Source organism: Eurosta solidaginis, chromosome 1 (genome assembly GCF_040869045.1).
Source record: "Eurosta solidaginis isolate ZX-2024a chromosome 1, ASM4086904v1, whole genome shotgun sequence".
Lineage (NCBI taxonomy): Eukaryota > Metazoa > Arthropoda > Insecta > Diptera > Tephritidae > Eurosta > Eurosta solidaginis.
Genome location: NC_090319.1, coordinates 264032541 through 264057630, shown reverse-complemented (window position 1 = coordinate 264057630; position 25090 = coordinate 264032541). Strand labels below are relative to the sequence as shown.

Below are 25090 nucleotides of genomic sequence, written 5' to 3'. Positions count from 1 at the left end.
TCACTAATTCCACTAGAATTTTGTTACGTTTAAAATTGATTGCTTCAAACTTTATTTTAGGAAATTTTTTCAAAAGTTTTCATTAAGTTAACATTGACCTTAAATAACTTTTGATCCATCAGACTTCGCAAAAAATGTTGACAATGACATGTAAACTTATTTTTTTAATGGTGACCAATTAGATGTTTATACAAACCAAACGATATCAAAACAAACATTTTCCATACAACTTACATACATACATATGTATATATGTATGTATATGGGAAACAAAAATCCCTACCATATTACCATTTCCACACCTGTTTACTAATAAACAAAGTTCTATGATCAGTACAGTTGTAAACGACCCCGATAGCTATTTCTAGCTTAAGCCTCAAGCACAACTTTGGTTACGTAAATATATGTAACTAAATAAATGAATATTAACAAAGCAACCCCAAACAAACAAAAATATATGAATATATGCATCTATACACACATAAATATATGTACGTATAAATATATATGCATGCTCATCTGCACAAGCGATGAGCGTAACATAAACGCAATGTCTTTTATTTTACTATTCCAAGTATCCGGATAGTGCGCACTATCCGGATAGTACTATCCGAATAAAAATTTTCCGGATAGTACTATCCGGATAAACGAATAAAAAATCCGAATAAATATTATTCGGATTACGAATACCTGGCGAATAAAAGAGTTTATTATTCAGATAATTTTTATTCGGATAGTCCCACCCCTAGTATAAAGGCATAAGAGTATCTATATAATTTTCGTCCTCTCTTTTTGGTTGACTGCTTTGTTGGTTTTTATAATTTGCTTGTTTATTCTTAATATTTGGTTATTTCAGTGTGCTCGAGTGAGTTTTATTTAATTAAAGCTTAAGTTGGAATTATGTTGCAAGGGTTTCTTCCTATTGGTACAAAAACTGACACTCAGAAATAAACGCTGAGGAAAACATTTCACAATAACCAAAAACGCATGCTCATGAGGTTGATAAGCGCAATTCAACGCTCCGCAACGCATTTATCAACCTCACCTATACGAGGGGGATGCATACATGTATCATATACATATTTCGCAGGCGAGACTCTGGAGACCCCAAATTCCTCATGAAACTAGGCGGTGGGGCGGGATAGGCTAGAAGATACATACGTAGTCATATTAAATCGTTCTCGAGATGGTTGCGCTAGTACCTTAAATAGCGGATCTATATTCGGCAAAGGACCAACCACATCGATAACACTCCCCAAAATTCTCGGAGAGTGTCCTTATCGCTACAACAACAACAACGCATGTTACAGTTTGTGGCCAAGCGGGCGTGACCCTTATAAAATGCAATTTTAATTATTAAATATTCTGGAAGAATTTTAAGCTACACGACATCAACACGGACAAGACAACAAATATTTCGATCATACCTTGTAAATATTTTCAAAGCCTTTTCTGGCATGATCGATCTATTGACAAAGTCACGTATTGTTGTTGAATGACTTTTTCCCAATTTCCTTCTGCTTTTTATTACTTCACGAGTTTGTGAGTATGCCATGATTATTTTCAAAAGGGGTTCGGTATTAAGTATTCAAGGATCTTCGGCGGAGTTCCTTGAGTATCTTTTCAGAATCATATCGGGACTACACTATCAGTTGGGGATCTTTGCAGAATAATTTCGTGATGATATACAATTACTTTTGGATATTTTTGGAATGATTTTGGAATCTTTTTAACAAAAACGCGACCTTTTCGCAAAGATGTGGGTGCTGCCGTGGGATCAGCTCGGACAACTGCGAAGTCATTGTTGTTGCCTTGTTGGGAAACTTGCATGTATTGTTTGGAGATTATTTTTCAATCGCTTCGAAACTATTTCGGAATAGTTAGTTAGGAAATAAATTTCGAAAGTAATACTTTCTATTTTGGAACTTTTTTCAGAAGCATGTCGGGAATAATTTAGCGCAATTTGGGTATACATTTTGGACTATTTGAGAAAAGCAATATCGGCTGTTATATCTAGCAAGTGATAGTGACAAGTTATCTGTTTGATATCGGCTTGTTATCGAGGTATTATCGATAGCATCCAATATTTGCATAGTGATGATGAGTTATATTTTTTTTATTGATGGTTTATCAATTAAAGGGGCTTTTGACACTAATGGCGAAGTCAATGTTATCACCAAAACTTAGTTTTCGTCGTGTCTTGTTTTTCTGAGTGAATTTTTCGGATATGCCGGAAAACTACAGAATTGGTTTTCACTAGTTATATCGTTTTATCCACTACATATTTTTCGTATCTCGTATTTTAACGATTGTAGTACTCAATTGGCGGCCACCGTGGTGTGATGGTAGCGTGCTCCACCTATCACACCGTATGCCCTGGGTTCAACTCCCGGGCAAAGCAACATCAAAATTTTAGAAATAAGATTTTTCAATTAGAAGAAAATTTTTCTAAGCGGGGTCGCCCCTCGGCAGTGTTTGGCAAGCACTCCGGGTGTATTTCTGCCATGAAAAGCTCTCAGTGAAAACTCATCTGCCTTGCAGATGCCGTTCGTAGTCGGCATAAAACATGTAGGTCCCGTCCGGCCGATTTGTAGGGAAAATCAAGAGGAGCACGACGCAAATCGAAAGAGAAGCTCGGCCTTAGATCTCTTCGGAGGTTATCGCGCCTTACATTTATTTTTTTTTAGTACTCATTGTATTCGGTTCTGTTTGTATTCGTTGTCAGTTAACTGGGTTCGTTCAAGTGTTGTTATCAATCGTCAACAATAAGTATTAACCTAAAGTCCCGAACACATACGATGTTTGAGTCAGCATCGTGCGCTGACAGATGAGAAGGTTGCATGCGTTTGCATTTGTTGCTACGCACGATGCTGCATCAGATATCTTATGTGTTTTGGCTTGAAAGCAGAGATCGTCAGCTATCACACATATTATTATTTTCTCTCGTTTAATAGCCGCTGAGCAAGCAGAGTAGCAACATCTACATATGAGCCGTTTATTTTGAAAGTGGCATAAGTTATTTCCAACTCATGGTCTTAAATGCATTGTTATTTTTGAACGAATGCATATATAGAAGGTTCTACAATTATAAAATAATAATAAGAATTGCATCTTTTGGATACTGGACTCTAACAAACTGGAGGCGAGGAGAGATACAAACAAATTATCACTGAACCTAAACGACATGAAATGACTTATGCCACTTTCAAAATAAACGGCTCATATATAGGTTATTGTATATTTGCTTATTTCAAAAAGCAAACAAACGATTGTGTCCAGATTTTTCTGACTGTTTAGTAAATTTATTTAAATTTTTTGTTATACCATATTAACGAATCTTACCTCCTTGCTCGTTAAATCAACGACTAAACCCCTACCCCAACTCGCAGATTTTACTCTAAGCAACACAGACACAGTTTCAGTTTTGGTTACCACTCGCCTAAGGGCGGCATGAGGTATAAGCCTAGTTTGGCAGACGATTTTTACACCTATTTTGGGCCGACGCTACCACCCCGGAGACTGCAGGAAAAAAGTGTTCAACCCGTTACAGGTGCCTATGACTAAAATTTTAAACCCTGAGTTAAAAAATTTATTAAAAATATGTATGTTTTTTTGAGGGGAGAATGTAAAAAAGTCACCCCGGTGACACGTCGGCCGAACTAGGATTAAAGATGTATTTTCGTGTTGATTCCTATTTACTATTCTCTTGTTTGTTTTTTTCTTTATTTTTATGTTCATGGTTGGATCCGAATAGTCCGTTGAAGCTGTTTTCTAATATAATATGTGACCCGGCCTATGAAAAGGTGGCTTATGACTCAAAAAAGAATTTGCGAGAAACAGCTGTTAAAGATAAACAATGCATTACTTCAGTTTATTAGTAATTTTTCTTTTGCATTATGAACAGTAATGGCCAAAAGGCAAAGCACAAACCAGTTTCTGACCGATATTTTGGCTCCATTGCCATCGAAAAAAATGCTATCAAAAAAATCAGAGGATGCTTCACCAGCTACTAAAGTGGCATCGAAGGAATCAATTCTGTTTTTCTTTCATTTGTGCTCGTCTTTCTCTACATTTTTAGTATACTTCTAAGCAAGTTAGGACTTTCTAATTTTCACCGTCTCAAAAACTATCGAAACCAGGAAAAAAGTGAAAAAATTTTGTTTGAGCCATAAGCCACCTTTTTATAGGCCAGGTCACATATAGCTTTTGACTTTCCTAAACCGTTATGTGCCTACATATGTAGGTGCACTTTACATGAAGATGTTTTCACCATTAAATTAGCCACATTGGCAGATGCAGGGCCGCCGAGAGAAAATCCGGGCCCGGGGCAAAAAAATACGGGCCCGATACTAAAATGAACAAATTTTCAAAATCTAAATTACCATCTTTTACATATTTACATGCATGTATATAGTATGTATATATACAATATATGTATATATACATGCGTATTCAATGAATATATAGTTACGAACCTTAATTTATTTACACATTCATACAGATCAACATATGAGTAAATATGTTTACAAAGAAATATACATATTCTTCATAAAGTATTAATATATTTGTAGAAAATAAATTATTATATTGATTGTGAGAAATATTACACTTTAAAAATCGGTGAATAGAGGTGTGAAAACTAATGAAAAAATAAGTACAGTTTATTACTTTTGGATTTTTATATAAATATTGCATTAATTGTACGAAATAAATTTCTTTAAATTGCAATACAAATATTTTTTGGTAGTAATTTGGTATATTAAAAGAGTTTAATTAACACAAGTGGGCTTTCCTGGCCTTAACAGCTGCGAAATTATCTATGATAGTGTCAAAATCCAACTGTCTCGCTGTTGGTGCTTCAATACAGAGCATGCCAAGTCCTGTAAGGCGTTTTTGAGTTGAATACGATCGATGGAAGTTCTTTATCCTTGCAAGAACACTGAAGGAACGTTCAGCACTAGCTAATGTAACAAGTATGGTGCAAAAAATACGTAGAGTAACACAAATGTTAGGAAAAATTCTAGCTAGATTTAGAGCACAGACAGAATTCAACAATTCAAATGGTGACAGATTTTCGTTAAAATTTGCTGAGTAAATGTGCTTCAAGTGGATCATTTCATATCTTAAAATCTGGAAAACGTCTGAATTGTATTTGCTAACAAATTGAACGGAATTTTCTTATATTGAAACCTCATCCATGTATGGAAAAGGTGTTCTTCAAATTTTTCATGACAGCAAATCATTCGGTAATACCTGCAATAAACGAATCAAATATCACCAAGAAGGTGTTGTCTTTGAAATCAGTCTCGTGATCGTCGTTGATCGTCTCGTTTTCTTCACATTCATAAAAATAAGAAAAAAGAATTTGCATCATACCGAAGATTTCTGCTGCAACAGAAAACGAATTCAACTTTATGCTACAAAGCCGACGCCAAAAACTAACAATACCTTATGCGGGGTGCAGACACGTGCACAGATTTATAAAATTTGTTGAAATTTAAACCGATTGCAATATACGAAAGGGGATTAAAGGTGTGGTTTTTTTTATTTTCTGTAAGCAAAAAGCTTGGATAGCATTTTGAGATTCCCGGGCCCGTCCATAGCCCGGCCCGGGCGTAATGACCCCCTCAGCCCCCCTCTCGTCGAGCCTGGGCAGATGTTGCTTGAATTTCCTTAAAAATGCTAAATCAAGTAAAACATTATTTATTAATTAACACTTTACGTTATTTTAATGATTTCTTCTCTTCTCACACTCTTGTCTCATGAATTTTTTTTAAGTTCGCAGCCAAGTTAATTAGGATTATGAGAAAAGAAATTCTCAATTAGTGTTATAGCATACAAACTGAAGTTTGTGGTAGATGTTTTTCTTGGTCTCTAAAAATAAATAACAAACTGTATGCAACAAAATTCTTATAGGAACATTTTTCTTTATCCTGTCAGGTACAAAATAAACCATGCAATCTTCGCACCGTTATCATCCCATACATGCTCATGTTCGTGAGCAATTCACATAAAGCTTTCGCGTTGTCAACATTTCATATGATTTTATATGCCTGACATTGTCACAAATGTTGTTAGCTGTTATTTTAGTATTATTATTTTTATACTCAGCTGAGCAGAGCTCACAGAGTATATTAACTTTGTTCGCATAACGGTAATCCGTAACGGAATAAACTAATCGAGATAGATATAGACTTCTATATATCAAAATGATCTGGGTGAAAAAAGAAATTCATTTAGCCATGTCCGTCCGTCTGTCCGTCCGCCTCTAAACACGATAACTTGAGTAAATTTTGAGTTATCTTGATGAAATTTGGTATGTAGGTTTCTGAGCGCTTATCCCAGGTCGCTATTTAAAATGAACGAAATCGGACTACAACCACGCCCACTTTTTCGATATCGAAAATTTCGAAAAACCGAAAAAGTGCGATAATTCATTAACAAAGACGGATAATGCGATGAAACTTGGTAGGTGCGTTGACCTTATGACGAAAGATAGAAAATTACAAAAATTTTGGATAACGGGCGTGGCACCACCCACTTTTAAAAGAAGGTAATTTAAAAGTTTTGCAAGCTGTAATTTGGCAGTCGTTGAAGATATCATGATGAAATTTGGTAGGCACGTTACTCCTATTACTATATGTGTGCCAAATAAAAATTAGCGAAATTGGATGACGAACACGCCCCCTTTAAAAAAAATTTTTTTTAAGTCAAATTTTAACAAAAAATTTAATATCTTTACAGCGTAAAAGTAAATTATGTCAACATTCGACTCCAGTAATGATATGGTGCAACAAAATACAAATATAAAAGAAAATTTCAAAATGGGCGTAACTCCGCCCTTTTTCATTTAATTCGTCTAGAATACTTTTAATGCCATAAGTCGAAAAAAAATTTACCAATCCTTGTGAAATTTGGTAGGAAAATAGACTATATGGCGATAACTGTTTTCTGTGAAAATGGGCGAAATCGGTTGAAGCCACGCCCAGTTTTTATACACAGTCGACCATCTGTCCTTCCGCTCGGCCGTTAACACGATAACTTGCGGAAAAAACTATATATTTTAACTAAACTTAGTTCACGTACTTATCTGAAGTCACTTTATCTTGGTATAAAATATGGCCGAAATCCGACTATGACTACGCCCAGTTTTCCGATATCGAAAATTACGAAAAATGAAAAAAATGCCATAATTCTGTACCAAATATGAAAAAAGAGATGAAACATGGTAATTGGATTGGTTTATTGACGCAAAATATAACTTTAGGAAAAACTTTTTAAAATGGGTGTGACACCTACCATGTTAAGTACAAGAAAATGAAAAAGTTCTGTAGGGCGAAATCAAAAGCCTTTGGAATCTCGGCAGGAATACTCTTCGTGGTATGGCATATATAAATAAATTAGCGGTACCCGACAGAACATGTTCTGGGTCACCCTGGTCCACATTTCGGTCGATATCTCGAAAACGCCTTCACATATACAACTAAGGGCCACTTCCTTTTAAACCCCTCATTAGTACTTTTAGTTTAATACCCATATCGTACAAACACATTCTAGAGTCACCCCTGGTCCACCCTTATTGCGATATCTCGAAAAGGCGTCCACCTATAGAACTAAGGCCCACTACGTTTTAAAGAATCATTAACACCTTTCATTTGATACACATGTCATACAAACACATTCCAGGGTTACCCTAGATTCATTTTGCTAAATGGTGATTTTCTCTTATTTTGTCTCCAAAGCTCTGAGCTGAGTATGTAATGTTCGGCTACATCCGAACTTAGCCTTCCTTACTTGTTTATTCCTTATTATAATACAAACATGAATATTTTCTCTCACTCCAAGAGCTCATATATACATACAAACATAGTTCTTATTTGCAATTGTCTAATAAAAAATTGTATACTGACTAGTTAACCGGTAAGTTTGTGTTACATCACAGAAGAAACGGTAATGCACGGGAAGGTATCTAAGAAATGCATCGATTGCTTGGTTGTAAATAAATATATATATTTACAAATGTGTGTATATATGAATCATGATGACAAGTTGTTGGATGTGTTGGATGCAGCAATAGTAATACGATGCCTACAATAACTAAATAGTAGACAGGAGAACACATCACGGCTATCAAATCCCAGCCGAGCCAAACGTAGGAAGAAATCTATACTTGCTAGCTTTGTAGTGTCAAATTGTTGCAACTGTCGCATAAAATTCAAATTTGATGATGAAGTTGTTGAGCTTGGTCCACACTCAGCGCTCAGCAGGAACTAGAGTATTCATGTAGCGTATAAGTGGTAGATGGGCGGTTAGTGTGTTTGACTACTCACACGGTACATCATGTCATCTAATACTTGTGTATCGTACCTACTCCTCACTACTTGCTCTGAGTTCGGTGTTTGTTGTTGGAGCAACCGTGCATGCAGAGCCTGGTATGAAAATGAGTAGGAAATAAGTGTCTACCAGAAATGTGTTGAAGAAGTCGTGTATGCAATAAATATGTCACATGCGATAGTTTAACATTTGGTTGTGTATTTTCGACGAATTAATATATTTTTATTTGTCTTCTGATGACTGCAACATTGCTGATGTTTAGTTGACATGAAAAGTTGCTGTGCTAAATATTTGTTAAAGATAGTGTGGCGAATGTTGTTGGTATGGTAGAAAATTAACATATCATATTCTTTAGTAAATAAAAAAGTAATTTTTTCATCGAATCTATGCATAAATATTGTATATCATTTTAAATTTCTATCTTAAATAGATTTCACCTAAATTTTATCCTGCAAATAAGCTTATATTTATTATTTTATAATTAGTTATAGAAAGTAACTTGAATCAAATATGAGAAGCCTACGAGGATATAGAAAATGCTTTTTATTATATCTTCATCAAAAACCTTTAAAAAGCCAATTTTTTTCGCTCAAATCAACACTCCTACTTAGATACACTCACGAATTTTAAGTAAAATTTTAAAATTTTCACTAAGGATATTAAATAGCGGCCACCGTGGTGTGATGGTAGCGTGCTCCGCCTACCACACCGGATGCCCTGGGTTCAAACCCCGGGCAAAGCAACATCAAAAATTTTAGAAATAAGGTTTTTCAATTAGAAGAAAATTTTTCTAAGCGGGGTCGCCCCTCGGCAGTGTTTGGCAAGCGCTCCGGGTGTATTTCTGCCATGAAAAGCTCTCAGTGAAAACTCATCTGCCTTGCAGATGCCGTTCGGAGTCGGCATAAAACCATGTAGGTCCCGTCCGGCCAATTTGTAGGGAAAATCAAGAGGAGCACGACGCAAACTGGAAGATAAGCTCGGCCTTAGATCTCTTCGGAGGTTATCGCCCCTTACATTTATTTTTTTATATTAAATAAGGGTTGGTCTGAATACTCTAAACAAATTTTTTAATTTTTGGTAATTTTTTGTCAGCTTTTTCTTCCAAACAAATCTTTGAACGTAGTTTTTTATAAGGAAGAACATGCTCAAGCAGACAAAAAGAAATAGTTTCAATTGCATCAGGAAATTTTTTTTAAATTACTAAGATAACACATTCAATGAGCTACAAAACTGTACACTCAGAAGAATTCGGAAAATTCTAAGTGAATAAATTTTTAAATTTTACTGATTATTGCAATTTCGAACTTTCGCGAATTGCGCGTAGGACCTTGAACTTTTGTTTATATCGATTTTGTTACATTGTAAAATTGCTAAAACTATTTTCCTTAACCAAAATTAGATGAAAACCGCAAAGCACTGGAAAAGTGGTTAATGGGTAACGAGGTATAATAATTTTATGCCATCTTCCTTTAAACAAAAAAAAAAAAAACAAAAAAAAAAAATAATCAACCAAATTTCAGTCGTTCAACTCCGTAATCGCTTTCTGCACCATTACAATAAGCTATAAATCATCAAAATTAGAATATCATGTAGCCTAACTACCCTTAATTGTAGGCGTAAAACAAAACCAATAAAGTAGATTAAGAAACACGGAAAGAAGCATCAACTCATATAGGACAGAGATTAAAAAAAAAATACACAAAACAATAGCACACGCGCATATGACGAGATAACCTGTGCACATATACATACAAAAATCTGCATGCACCCAGTTGGAAACGGCAGCCAAAACGCCACCAGCATCACACAGAAATTAATTGCCTCCAAACAAGTTATCATTTTGTGAGGTCACATACCCAATGCTTCGTACAACATATCACCTAATACATCATGTAGTTCGTTTTGTTTTGTTGATTTTCCGACAGGGTGGATAGTTGATGTATACTGAATTTTCTGTCATTCCTTGTTAAATTTGGTTTGCAGACAAACCGGTTTCGGTATTGCGCCATCATCACTGTCATATCAATCAATAATAAGGCAGTGCGATTATTTGATTGCATCAAATTGATAAGTCATAATTTTAATCAATCGGTTATTCCATTTATTCTAATTTTTAATTATGAAAAGTGAATTTTAATCAGTTCTTTGATTAATCAAAGCATGTATTACTTAAGAAGTCGCTTTTTTGATAAATCACAATTTGAATAAATAAATTGATTAATCATAATTATTTGCGGCCGCCTATCAACCTTATAAACCTTTGGCTGATTAAATGACTGCTAGCTTTTTATATTTACTTTGTTCTCAAAATTGATATTATTAGGTATTTGTTTTTAAGGGCAGCGAGTCATTTTTTCTCGCATGAACAAAAATTCATATCATATAAGAGAATTCATTCACTTCAGTGAGTAACAGTAAACCTGAATGCTTTTATGAAATTTTTGGTGAATCAGAATCAGAGTCAACTAAAGAAACGTTAAAGGGGAATGCAAGAGATTGCACTGTGCAGTATATAGCCTTTCCCAATCCAACTATCGACCCAGCACGTATTTCATAGATTTGACAAGGAAAATTTTGTTACAACAGAATTTTCAAATGCATTTCCACAAATTTGTTTTATAAAATTTTCAAGGTTCATTTGTTTTGACAAAATTGTTTGTTGTTTTACAAAATTGTAGAAAACGAAAAAATACAATATATATTCAGTAAGCTTTTTTCCATCTGGGAATATTTTTACTTGCGCTCCAAATAGTATGTATGCATGTACTATATGTACATGTGTATGATGGTATGCAAGTAATAGCATTTTCAGAATCGTAAACACCCTTCAAAATCGCCATTTTACGACCATTCAACAGCAACAAATTGCATAGCCCAACGGCTTAACTGGGGCTAGCTGATATATATACATACATACATAGATTCGAATGTTGGAGCGGCTGATATATCGCATACACACAAATCAAAATTAAACAAGATTCTTTAATGCTCAAAGCAAGCTACCCAACCACCCAGTGGAGCCACCCTCTAAAAGTGGTAGTAAAATTTGTTTGTTTACATATCCGTTCAGCATTTTGTGTGTGTGTATAGGTTTTTATACATTTTTCAAAGAAAGTTCTTCCAGTCGCTTTTGATTTGTTTGATGGATTCTTTGGCTGTCATTTTGTGGTGACGCTGCTATATGAACCAATGATGAGGATGTCGCTTCGTAGACACTGCTTCTTTTATTGTTAATTATGAGACGAATGGCAATCGGATGGGTCAAATACATAATAAGTTTAAGTGTGTGAATGAATGAGTTTGGGAATGTGTGTTACAATCAGACTTGTTTAATTTCCATTAATATTAATAATCATTTATTTCTTTGCCTTTTTTATTTTAATGGTTAATTTAATTTTTTGGCATGACATAGTAACTGAAAATTAATTAACTAAGAAAATAATCATGATTGTTGACCATTAAAAAAATAATCATATTATTGGTTTAATCAAAAATAATTGGTAAAATTAGCTATTGTTTTAGATTAAAAACCATCAAGTATTTAAAAATATTTATAAATTAAAATTAATCAAACAATTTTAACTAATAACACTACATAAATGATAAAAAAAAAATCATTTAATTGTATTAATCATAGAATCAAAATAATTATTGTTAGGCCTTGAGCTCGATTCAAACTCGCGATCTTACAAATCAGTAGGCCGATATAACAACAAAAATTTAAAATAATCAAAATTTATTGACATTAATCAAATATCTTTATAATCATATAAAAATCAATTAAAATATTCAAAAAGTTATATTAATCATGACAAAAAAAAAAAAAAAATTAATTAATTTGTGTGTAAAATTAATTGATTACACTTGTTTACAGCCAAAATGCACCAGAGACGTTATTACGAAATTCCTATGTAAAATCACCTCCTGATTCCGAAAATGAAGGTTATTTTTAATTCTTTGGTAAGGTTTTTGAGAATTTACGAATAACCTTTTTTTCAACAAAAAAAAAAAAAAAAAATTTTCCTTTTTTTTTCACTTAATCATATATATCTCAAGAACGAACCCTACTGGTACATATGTGTTAGTATTCATATATCAGTTAGTTAGTTTATGCAGATTTTTTTTCTCTCTATGCTCTGTCTTAGTACAAAAAAACAGCTTTCGTTCAACAAAATCGATGAACTAATACAAAAGTTATAAGCATTCAAGTAAATATATCCATTTAATACTTAAGTAACCTACTGGTACATATGTGTTAGTATTCGCTAACTACCCTGTATTAGTCCATCGATTTTGTTGAATGAAAGCTCATTTGTTTTGTAATAAAACAGAGCTCAGAGTGAAAGAAAAAATCTGTAAAAAAATAAAAAGTTTTCGAGATCCTTCCTCGCAAAGTACACATTTTTTTTTTATATTTTTACAAAAAAAAATTGAAAAAATCCGTAATGATTGTTCGTTATCTTTGAATCTGCAGGGCCTAGCAAAAGTATTGTACGCACAGTTTATAGAAAATTTCATTTCCTTTTAAAAGATTCAAACCGTTTTGGAATTGTTCAATTCGTTCTTCAGATATATAACTCCTAAATATCTCAAAAACGGAATCAGGGGGTAATTTTACATAGGAATTTCAAAATGGCGTCTCTGGTGCAGAAAAAAGTTGGAATTTGTGATCCATTATTATCAATGCGTGCTTTGAAAAAAATTGATAAATTTCTGAACATTAAGTTTAGAACAGTCAACATTATATCGTTCCAAATGATTATTAAAAAACAGAAATTCAAGGACCTTATTTAAAAGGCTGAATTTTTATTCGAATAATCATTTAAGTTCAATAACCAATTGTTTGTTTAATTGATTCTTCGACTAATCAAAACTTTGTTTCATCCCAATCGAGCAATATTTGAGATATTTCAAAGCTTCCTCATTTGGTTCAGTTACTCGTTGTATTTAAAGCTGCTGATAAAGAGTAGAAAGTACAGTAATGCGATAAATAACTTTATTCAAAATCGGATTAATCAAAACAGCTTTTACTCAATTAATTTGTTTTTTGTTTAATCAAAACACTGATTACAAGAGCAAACTACCTTTTTGATTAATCATAAAATAAAATTTATCGATTAAAGGAATATAATTTGTATTAATCAGAAATTTGAGTAAACAATTAATTGGACAACAACACATATTATCAAAAAAATTCTGGTCGAATATAGATATTTTGTAAATAATTCAATTAATTGGAGTTTTGACTTTTTCACAATATTTTTGAAGTTTAATTAAGATAGAAACAGTTTTTCTAAATGACGGATTTTACATTCAGACTTGATTTCTCTTTTGAATATACCGTAAAACTTGCTTTAACTTTTTATGTAGATTTAGAAAATGAATGTGTAAGCGATTTACTGTTTAAAGCACACTTCATGCAACGAAAAAAAAAAAAAAAAACAATGTATAAAAATAATTAATTTCCATGGCGAATATCGATAATTGTATAGAATCTATAAAAATAATAAATAAATCATATGTATGCATTCGTGTCGCACAATCCAATACATCCCAATTTAATGAGCGCAATATCCATTTATTTTACAAAAGGAGCGCTTCAAATCGCATCAGTGCATTAACATTAACCTTAATTTGTTGGTTGCCAAAAAGCGCAAAACTAGATTTATAAAAAAGCCGAAATAGTAAGTTGCGAAGGAAATATACAAAATGCGCTCTAGCCCGCTTTTATACAAAAATAAAAGTCAAAAAACCTTTGCCGCCGACAACCTTTAAGGCATTGCACCATGAGACACAAAACTTTTTTGTGAGCAAAAGATATCTGAATGGTTGACGGAATAAACGTTGCAAGCCTTTTCGTTTAACAAAGTACAAGTTTTATTTAGGTCTCTCAAAATTCGTTATGATTTTTGATAACTTTTTTCCGAAGGGAGTTTTAGGTTTTCCTTCATACAAAGTGTTATCATTTTTTTGTTTATATGGAAGAAAATCTGAGACACCCTTCGGAAAAAAAATTCTCAAATAGTAATGCGAATTTTGATACACCTATGATTTGTACTGTGTTGGACTAAATTCATGCTCGGAACATATTAAAGGAACTCCAAATGAAAAGTTCGAATTTTTTGTAAAACTCTCGAATTTTCCTGGGTTCAAGTCCCCGCCAAAGAAACATACAATTTTTTTTTAAGTATTATTATAATTACAGTCCTATTGTTAGAATATTTTTTAGCACTTCTTGGGAACGAAATACTTACTATTTTGGTTTTCATATAGAAAAACAATAAAAACTGCAATGTTGGCAAAAACATTTTTGTATATGTAGGGAGTCAATATCAATTTTTGGATCAATTTAATTAAGCCACTTAATTTTCTCGCCTGGCCCATAGTGCGATTAGCTCCACAGTATTTTTATTTTTGCAGAAATGCTTCCCTACATTTTTTACTTTTATTAACATTTCCATGATTTTCTTTTTTTTTTGAAACTTTTTTATTGAGATTTCTTTATTTTTTGCAATCCAAATTTTTAACACTCTTTTTTTAACTCTCACATTTTTTTCTATATGATAAAAAAAATTAAATGATGTGGTTGCCAAGAAATCCGTAACTTTCGCCAAGAAAAGGTTAAACAAGAGAGGTACGTGATAGTAGGTAGTGCCGTCTGTCAGTCGTCAGCTCAACTAGCCACCAACCACCAGCAGTCGATCCAGCGGTCAGCTTAGTCTGATTTTGTTGCATTTTTTGCGATGCTGCATGTGTCCTCAACAGATATGGGTGTTTTCTTTTTTGCAGCCGACTGCTGAGCCTCGCTAGCCTTCTTTTGGGGTAACCGCAACGGACAAATGCACACACCTACATACATGTATAGGTATATATGTGTGTGAAAACCTTTGGATAGCTTACTCACAGATTTTCGGTATATTTTGTTATATAAATGCCTGCAATGGCTTTGTAAGTCACTTAAAAGTTCTTGCAACCTGTCTGTCGCTGACCGCTTAGCCTTTGGCGAGTTGCTGTCCCCCCTAGCAAATAATCACAATTGGCGGCATTTTCGCTTTTATCGTGCTTTTACGTATAATCTGTTAGTTAGTTGTCCTCAATTTTTTGTTTAGTATCAGTACTCATAGCAGCACTGGCTGAATATTTTTTTTTTCACCACACATACGGATTTAATTTTTTGTGCGTGTGTGTGAGCATATTCGCCGTTTATTTATTTTTAATAATAAGCTCCATACTTATGGCATACCTTATTATTTCTTCCTGTATTTATTACCAATAATCATAACAAAACGTTTTCGCGGTCGCCTTCAGCCTCTGACTGCTGCTGGCGGTTGGGTACTCAGTCAAGCTACTTACCAAAACGGCGAGCAGTTGAAGAGTTTTCGCTTGCGGCGGCGTTGTAGGCTACTGTTATATATTAAAATAAAAAATATTTACACACATATCCATACTCGACTTATAACTCTATTGTTGTTAAGGTGAAACAATTTTTTACGATCGCTGCACTTAAACCGCCACAAGCTTCAGTGCGGAAACAAGTGATCTTAGTAGCCTTGCAATCATTTTTTGCTGATTTAGCTTTTGTGAATTGCGTGGATTGTGAGGATTTCATAAATAATTTATAAAATAATGCGTGGCGACGTTTTTTCCGTAATATATACACATATACACACATAGGTATATGTTGCAGTTTTTTGTTGTTGTTAGACTTTTTTAAAGCTGCCGCTCGTTTTTAATTTTAATAAATTCTCACAATGCAATATTTCAACAAAGTCGGCTTTATTTGTACTTCATTCGTTATTTTTTTGTTGGGGTTGTTAAATCTGCTGTTATGCTTCTATTGCTGTTGCTGTTTTTGTAATTGCGGTTTTTTTATTACGTTTTGAACAAACGCTGGCCAATTTAGTTGTAAAACACCGCCATAACTTTAAACTAATTATTTTTTATTATTTGTTACTTCAATTTAGCCAGCGCTGTACATACAAATCCACGGCTTTGTTAGTGTGCGCAAATTCGAAAAAAAAAATAGTTTCCCAAGCCACGTTAACTCACATACAGGAAGAATCTTGCATTATTGATTATTATGTTAAAAAGAGCATAAATATAAAATTTTAATTTTGCAAGGGGATGTACTTCATTGGGGACTGAATGCTTTGAAGTTTATTGCAAATGGAAAATTGAACGGAATCTCTCATTATTGAAAGAAATCGGTTCTTTGCTTTCTGACATCGTTCGAATCACTAAATTGTCGAATTAATAAACTCAAATGTTCTGTAGGCCAAATGCTCTTTATTAACAGCACTACTACTGTAGTAGAATTCACAAATTAATGTCTTCGCGTATTTCAGTTATAGCGTGCTAAAAGTATGCTGATTGGCTATTTCTTAGATTGCTCTAGTTTTATACTCTCCGTTGTTTCGTTCGCCCATTCCTCCAATGGTAATAACGCTTCGCAAACAGCCTTCTCGAACCGCTGTAACTCATATTGGCTTTAGCTTTATACATGTACAAATATCTTAAGTTTATTTTGCGTCATATGCACTATTTATTGCCGTGTACATGTGGGTGTAATGTCGTCTGCGCTCTTTCTTACTGTGCACATGTGTGCGTATAGTCGTCTGCACTCCTAGCTGTCGTTCACATGCATTTGTGGCTGTTTTCCATTCCATTTACTTACTTTGTTGTGGTTGTTGTGCAGCATTTATTTACTAGCGCCCCCATCAAACAAACTTCCCTATCCAAATGAACCACCCTCATATAGGACATTCTTCAACCGCGCTCTGAAATAGAGCAAATTCTGAAATTGGGCGTAATTCACTGAGATAGGGCGTTTTCGAAACGACGGTCGAGATAGAATGATGTTCCACTCAGCAGTCGATATAGTTTTACCCAAACGGTGACTCATCGCAGATCTGCCAGCATAGTACCTACTGTTAAAGAGCTAGTTCTTTCAACTTATTAAAGGTTTGCCTTTTTGAGGGAGAATTTGATCAATACCAATGATAACTACCATTCTTTTACATGCCATACCTTTGTAAAACATATTTTGCGATGAGCATCTTTTATGCGTAAATCGAGTGTTTCAAAGTTATTTCTATGTATTTTTTTTATAAAGAGTACTTTATTCAAATTAAACTATTCAACACACTTTTTTCTGAAACTTTTTACTGATATTTAAATTTTTGTTTCCTTATACATTCCAGGTTTATCAATGCGAGACGAAGAATTGTGCAGCCAATGATCGACCAATCGAATCGTGCAGGTAATTTTAAATGAAATATATATGTATATAATTGAGGCATTAAGTAATGAATTAAAAAAAATTACGCGATATCTCAAAATTGACAAATACTCTCTTGGGGAATCCCTAAAAAATAAAATTAAAAAAACATTTCAAATACATTAAGCTGTGTGGTTTTTGAAACGAATTGTGAGATAAGTATTGCTTCGAATGTGTAGTCAGATATGTCGTTTTTGAAGCGGCAGCATTGAGTAGGTAATGGTTATTCCAATCAGCACACACCATAGAGTTATTTCATAAGAGAACTAATTTTTTTAAATCAGTGGTGCACAACGCTAGACAAGCTTTGAATGCAAACTCAGCTTGTTTTTTAGTAGTATGTGTTTACATGGAGAATCTTTGAGCATAGAGTTCACGCATGAGATGCTTGCTGCTTGAATCACAGATGTACAGATATGAAACATTCTTCATCCCTTAATTCGTTTCCAAGAAATGGCTCAAATTCCCAAAAATTAAAGGAATATTTGCAAAAAAAAAAAAAAACAAAAACAGTTTCAAATTTTGAGGCGGTCGTTGTAACTTTCATAATTTTTTTGCACACTCAGAGATGCCTATGCAGAAGGTTGTTCTTGCGCCGTAATATCGTATCGTGTAGCCGGTGTTGAAACTAACCAGAGTGTTTTGCGAAGAAATGCAATGGATCACGCCATCGATTTTAGATCGGTCCAGTTTTTTATGCAAATATCTTTTAACAGAAGCGACATTTTTATGTCTGCTTTCGTACTATAGAACTCGAGGTCAAAGCGCGTCTTCCGACGTTTCTAGATTTGGTTTAGCAGTCAACAATTAATGTAAAGTCTTACCTTGTAATTAACTGATTATTTTGAGAAAAAATTATACAACACAATGTCAGAACGAAAAAGGCGACAGCTGATTCGATTATACCTTGTAAATCTCTTCAAAATCTTTTCTCCCGCCACTCCTGCAATGATCGGTTTGTCGACAAACACTCGGGGTTAATGCCTCTTGTGGCGTAATACAACTTTATACTTTTAGTTAAGTAAATTTGCGATCTATGGCACTCAACGAAATTTAGGCTGAAATATTATGATAAGGTTTCCAAGTATATTGACTTTGAAAAATATTTATTAAGTAGCTGGTACAACACCAGGTATAAAAGCCAAGAAGTTTCTGCGCAGAACAACTTTCTACTCAGCGGCTCCCCTATCAAATAGTATTCCACTGATAGCTTTTCAACGCGAAAAAATATATTCAGGATCTTAATCAATAATGTTACCTTAACAGCCGAGGCTCAGGCGACCCCAAGTTCCTTATGGATCTAGGGGTGGGAGAGCGTTATGGCCTTGAAGGTTTCATGTGGTCATACTTAATCAAACTTGTTGACCAATCGAAAGTAACTACCAAAAAAGATTTCGTGAGCGGCCTTTCGATGAAACGCGTTGTCACGGAAAAATTTTTGAGGGGATTGAAAAGAATTATTTTTTTCTTCGGATTTGTAATCTTGATATAAACTCGTATTTTTCGATACCCCATTTGACCAATTTAAGTAAATTTTCGGTGAAAATCATAAATTATGCACTACCATGTAAATTCCCCAAAGTTAGTATAAAATGCCCAATTTTGATTTAGGATGATGGCATATATGGCCAATGTTACAAAAATGAACCTTTTCGGGTGCTCTCAGAGAGTAATGAAACTTCTTATCTCGGTGGCTTGAAGTACAAGCAAAAACTGACTCTTACTTACTTACTTACTTACTTAATTGGCGCTTAACCGTCTAAACGGTTATGGCCGGCCAACAAGGCGCGCCAGTCGCTCCTTCGCTCCGCCAACCGGCGCCAATTGGTCACACCAAGGGAGTTTAAATCGTTTTCCACCTGGTCCTTCCAACGGAGTGGGGGCCGCCCTATACCTCTGCTTCCATAGGCGGGTTCCGATAGAAACACTTTCTTGGCCGGACATCATCTTTCATTCGCATAACATGGCCTAGCCAGCGCAGCCGCTGCGTTTTAATTCGCTGGACTATGTTGATGTCTGCGTATAGCTCTTACAGCTCATCATTAAATCTTCTTCGGTACTCGCCATCGCCAACGCGTAGAGGTCCATAAATTTTTCGAAGAAGTTTTCTCTCGAACACTCCCAAAGCCGGTTCATCTGCTGTTGTCATGATCCATGCTTCTGCCCCATATAGCAGGACGGGTACGATAAGTGACTTGTAGAGTATGATTTTCGTTCGCAGAGAGAGGACTTTACTTTTCAATTGCCTACCTAGTCCAAAGTAGCATTTATTGGCAAGATTGTTTCTTCGCTGGATTTCAGTGCTGATGTTGTTGCTAGTGTTGATGCTGGTTCCCAAATAAACGAAGTCTTTTACTATTTCGAAATTATGGCTGCCAACAGTAGCGTGGTTGCCAAAAACTGACTCACTGCCTGATTTATTGAATCTCTGTCGCTGCGCTCATATGACATGAACGCCGAATAGCTTTCCGAAGATCTGCGAAGCTGTCGAGTGCACCACTGACTTAAACTTACCAAGTTACTTATTTTTGACTAGGAAAAAGGGACAGACTGAGTCATAAAAAATAAGAGAAAAAAAAATTGCTTATTATTCTTAGGGCCGCTTTCTCGTCAACCCAATAAAGCTCATTTAACTTACCGGGCAGATAAACTATTCCTCACTTTAAGGTCAACTTTAACGATTTTCATTTTGTCATCTGCCCTGTTAATTAAACCTTGCATTTGATGAAGATACGGCAACGTCGCATGAAAACTGTAATACGTTCACATTAAAGGTATACTACTTTTCGTGAAAACTGTAATACGTTCATATTAAAAGTGTGCCCCTTTTTTTTGTTGCTTACTTTTAAGCTTGACATGATATACTTTAATTTGAACCTAAGAATAAATTTTAAAGGCTAGATGAGCTGCCGGTAAATTTTTCCGCCCGGTAATTTAAAAAGAACTCGAGCAAACGAAAATTAACTTATAGGCAGGATAAAGTGAGCTCTAAAATTAAAGGCTTGATGAGAAAACGGCTCTTAAACGGCAAGGCATGATCACTTGATTAATAACAACACGTTGAGCTATAAGCTGACCAAATGCAAAGAAGCGAAATGAAAGGCACACATAAAATACAGTTCATTGTTCATTGTTGAACAAGAAAACGCATAGGAAATGTCAACTTTAAAAAAGGCTGTGTCATCCTTCCAAGGGCGGCGTAGTAAAAGACGACTACACGTGCAAGAAAAAAAATCACACAAATCAAATAGGGCGAATGAAGCACGAACTAAAATTGTGCTCAACTTTATTTTATTTGAGAAAATTGCAATTCAACTAGACAAGTAGTAGAGTGCATTCTTAATAAAAAGCTTTTTCGCTCACCAAACGAATATACTGTTATAAATTATAGTTTTGAAGTGATGATTGCTTCGCATGATAGTGAAAACCGTTCCTTTCTTTCATGCAGGAGATAAAAGCACAAAGAACGTGCGTGCTCCTTTGGAAATGCATGTGGTTGATGTTGCAACATAAATTCGTGTCTTTATTGGTTATAAAAGCTGGAAGTGCTCAATAATGAAATGAGTACATATTTCCTTATTGCTTACGAAATATGAGTAGGAATATATAAGTTGCTCTTTAAAAGAGCTTGCAACTTGGTAACGTTGGTAGTGTCCTAGATTTCTATACGAAAGTCTTGGCTTCGATTTTCGTTTCAGGTGAAGAGAAAGCCCTGATATATAAGGAGTATGCCTTGGGAGTATTCTTAGACATTGTCGGGGGTCTCAAAAATGTCTCTAAACAGGCGATAATGGAGGGTCGTAAATACATTGCAGTACATTTAGCCATAACCAGATGTATAGGCTGCATACTAAATGCAGGATGATTCCTTCACAATAGCGATTGTATGAGGTCAAAGAATCAGTCGACAGGAGCACGCCACAGGGCGGGGTATTATTCTCTGCTGTTTACGCTGGTCATCAACCAACTGCTCAGCCGGTTCGATGAGGGATCTGTCAAACTAACAGTGTACGCAGGTGCCGTTGCAGCTGTCAAAGGTGGAAACGCTTTCTTTCTTTGATGGGTCGGGTGTATCGGGTTATTCATACCTGGGCATCTATTCTGGGGTTAACCGTGAACGCGGAATCATTCTTGACAGTAAATTGTCGTGAAAGCTCAATGTGGATGAGAGAATGAGAAAGGTTTCGGCGTCACTTTATACAAGTTGAATAATGCTGGGGTGTACACGGGGTCTATCGCCCTCTCTTATCAGCTATTTACAGCGACTTTAAAGTCTTTCCTATACTATGAAGTCCTTGTTTGGTAGACAGCCACACAAAAGGGCCTACCGCAAAAAATTTTGAAAACGGTGCAGGCAACGAGGCTGACTGCTCGGGGCAGCGTGAGCGCATACCACACGGCCGTATTAGTATAGCGTTATCAATTACTGGACCAACAGTCTTAGTTCCGTACCTGCGCTTCAAAGGGGATCTAAGAGCCACAATAGAGATGAGCGGTTGGCGCAAGGATGCCCAAAATGGCAGACGAGGCGATACTCATGTCCACCGACGTTTTCAAGGTAATGGAAAGAGTGGGGTATGCGATATACTTAAATTATCCAGAAATAAACGGCGCTGGCAAGGCTAAGACTCCACCTTTAGGATTAGCACAGCTATCAGATCTAGAAACAGCAAGTAGCATAGGTCCTAGCAAGCTTCTAGTATTTGCCAAGAGAACGAAGCTATTTTATAACATAGGTCCTGGTTACTGATAAGGTTTTTCAGCTTGGTTGTTGAGCACACATTCTTTCATAAAATTTAATGGGTTTTAGGTGCCTTTCACAATAATTCTTATATTAAATTATTATATTTTATTTTCTTGGAAAATTTTTTAAAATTTGTTTACTTTTCTAATTGTTTTCCAGTTTATACGCCACATCCAGGTCCATCGCCGTACGGTCATGATGCCATGGGTTATATGATGGACAGTCAAGCGCATATGATGCATCGTCCACCAGGTGATCCGGGTTTCCATCAAGGCTATCCCCATTATCCACCCGCCGAGTATTATGGACAGCATTTGTAATTAATCGATGCAGTTGAGAGTCAAGACTATAGTCAAGGTCATGGGCAATCAACTTTGCAGGTGGTGACACAAGCAGCATCTGCAGCGGCAGCAGCAGCAGCAGCAGCGGCAGAAGTAACGTCGGTGGCTATGCTAGCAACTGGCGTAATGTCAACACCAAACCTAACAACATAGCAAATCAGCAACATCCACAACAACAACACCAAAAACTTTATGATTTGAAAATAGCACACAATATAAATAAACAATAAAACGAAGGCACAGTAAAGCATATAGTGTAAAAACATAGAAAAAATATATATATGTATGTCTACTATATCATCTAGAAACGGCAGTAAATATGTTCAAAATACATTCATCCACAAACGCTTCAATAGCCTGTACGTACGCACTATCAACGCATGAACTCATCTCATCCCATCCTAAAAAAAGCAGCAATTATTCACACATTCAATAAAGTTTCGACACAACATCTTCAGATTTAAAAAAAATTTTCATAAAGATCGCCTTTGCTTCAAACATCGGAATTCTTCGGCAAGCAGCGCTTTTCAGCTTTACCTACCAGAAAACACATTCGTTACCAGCTTTTCCTTTTTCAACTAACAATGCCTAAAGCCTCGTATACGTAATTGGATTTTAAGGAAACCAAAAAAAAATATTAATAATTAATTAATTATTATTAATCGAAACAAAATTATTAAGCAGAAATCCATTGGTCTATAGGAGATCTTCAACGTTTTTTTGTTTTGCTTTAAAAGTTCTCTGACTTTGAACGGAATGCAACGGAAACATTTTTAGCAAAGTTGGTAAGTAAAATTCTCTAATGTTAATCAATACTTGGATATACCCTTGCTTAAAATTAAGAGCGAATTTAATAGTTTTTGAAACGATTATTTTATGCTAGAATGAGTAAAGTTCACAAGCACAAACAGGCTTCATCATGATACTTTTTTTTAGCAGCAAATTTCGATTAGTACGCCAAATATTTTTCCAGTCCACTTTTCACCTTGAACATTATGGAGCGGAACTTTTTTCATGGCAATTCTCTCATTTTTGATAATTATTTACCTTCACTACTTACCCGGTTACGTGTTCAACAGATAGCTGCAATCTTCAAGATTCCAAGAATCACCTTTCAGTATAGGCTTTTTATGGTCCTTAACTTCATTATATATGTGATTCCATCTTTTAAATAATTTATTAGAAAACTTGTAGGTGATAGTATCCTTCTCATATTTCGATAAAATTTTAGTGCTTGAATTGTTAAAATTGTCATTATATGAGTTTGTGTTGATTTTTTCTGTTAGAGACAGATTTTCTAAAGATTTATTTTTTAAATGGTTTTATTTAGGTTGACTTCACAGTTGTGAACGAATTTTGTAATTAAAATTTAAGTAACTTCCCGATAAGCTACAAGCTTGAAACTTGAAATATAGGTCAGAACCCGATGGCAATACAATAATAAGAAAATCGTCGTTAGGTGGCGCAAGGATCGAGATATTCACAAAAATCGTATTTGTGGTCCGATTTTGCTCATCTTTGGAACTCATAATACATACAAGAATGGAAAGCGACCTATGAAAAAAAATCGCCGCTAGGTGGCGCAAGGATCGGGATATTCACAAAATCTTATTTGCGATCCGATTTGGTTCATATTTGGAATACATAACACATACAAGAATAGAAGGCGATCTATGAAAAAAATCTTAAGTTATACGGTTTTATTGAAAACAATATTTACATGAAATAATAATAATACTAAAAGCCAGAAAATAATTGGCTAGGTCCTAGGTGCTAGTCATCACACTCCTCATCAATCTAGGGCATTGATCAGATAATTAAATAAAAGCGTTGGACGCGTCAAATTTCTATTGATAGTCATATATAAGACCAACAGAACCTTAATAAGGTTATGCTACGCCTCACATTTTGAGAAATTTCACGCCCCCAACGCTTTTATTTAATTGTGCGATCAACGCCCTAGATTGATGAGGAGTTTGATGACTAGTACCTAGGGCCTACCTAATTATTTTCTAGCTTTTAGTATTATTAATATTTCATGTAAGTATTGTTTTCAATAAAACCGTTTAACTTAAAAATTTTTTTAAATTATTTTATTAGACATTAAAGTTTATATTAATTTATATTAAAAAAAATGTCAAAAATATCAGCCTATCTCTGAGCTATACAGTTAACTTGACGCTCTGCAAATGGAGCCTAGTCTGCTATGATCTGTTAAATCGGCGTTGTGTGCAATGTTTGGAAATTTGGTGGCGGTAGTAAAGCTTATTTCCTGATTGTTTTATCAAATAGGTCTATGGAATTATTTGAGAGACAAGCCGGCAATACCATCAGTTATAAAGAACTAAGAGTTTCAGTTTTGTCTATTTATGGATTATTTTTTAATACTAAACG

General features: G+C 34.8%; 1 protein-coding gene across 2 annotated transcripts in view; it reads left to right on the top strand.

Annotated features, from left to right (window-relative positions):
* The window catches only part of hth (homothorax), a 712335-nt gene that overhangs the window by 682310 nt on the left and 4935 nt on the right, over window positions 1-25090 (top strand). For both annotated transcript variants that reach the window (XM_067760647.1, XM_067760646.1), the window contains exons 13-14: window positions 17535-17593; window positions 22515-23481. In XM_067760647.1, coding sequence (XP_067616748.1) covers window positions 17535-17593; window positions 22515-22675 — 220 coding nt within the window. In that variant the 3' untranslated portion in view covers window positions 22676-23481. The remainder of the gene's footprint in view (window positions 1-17534; window positions 17594-22514; window positions 23482-25090) is intronic.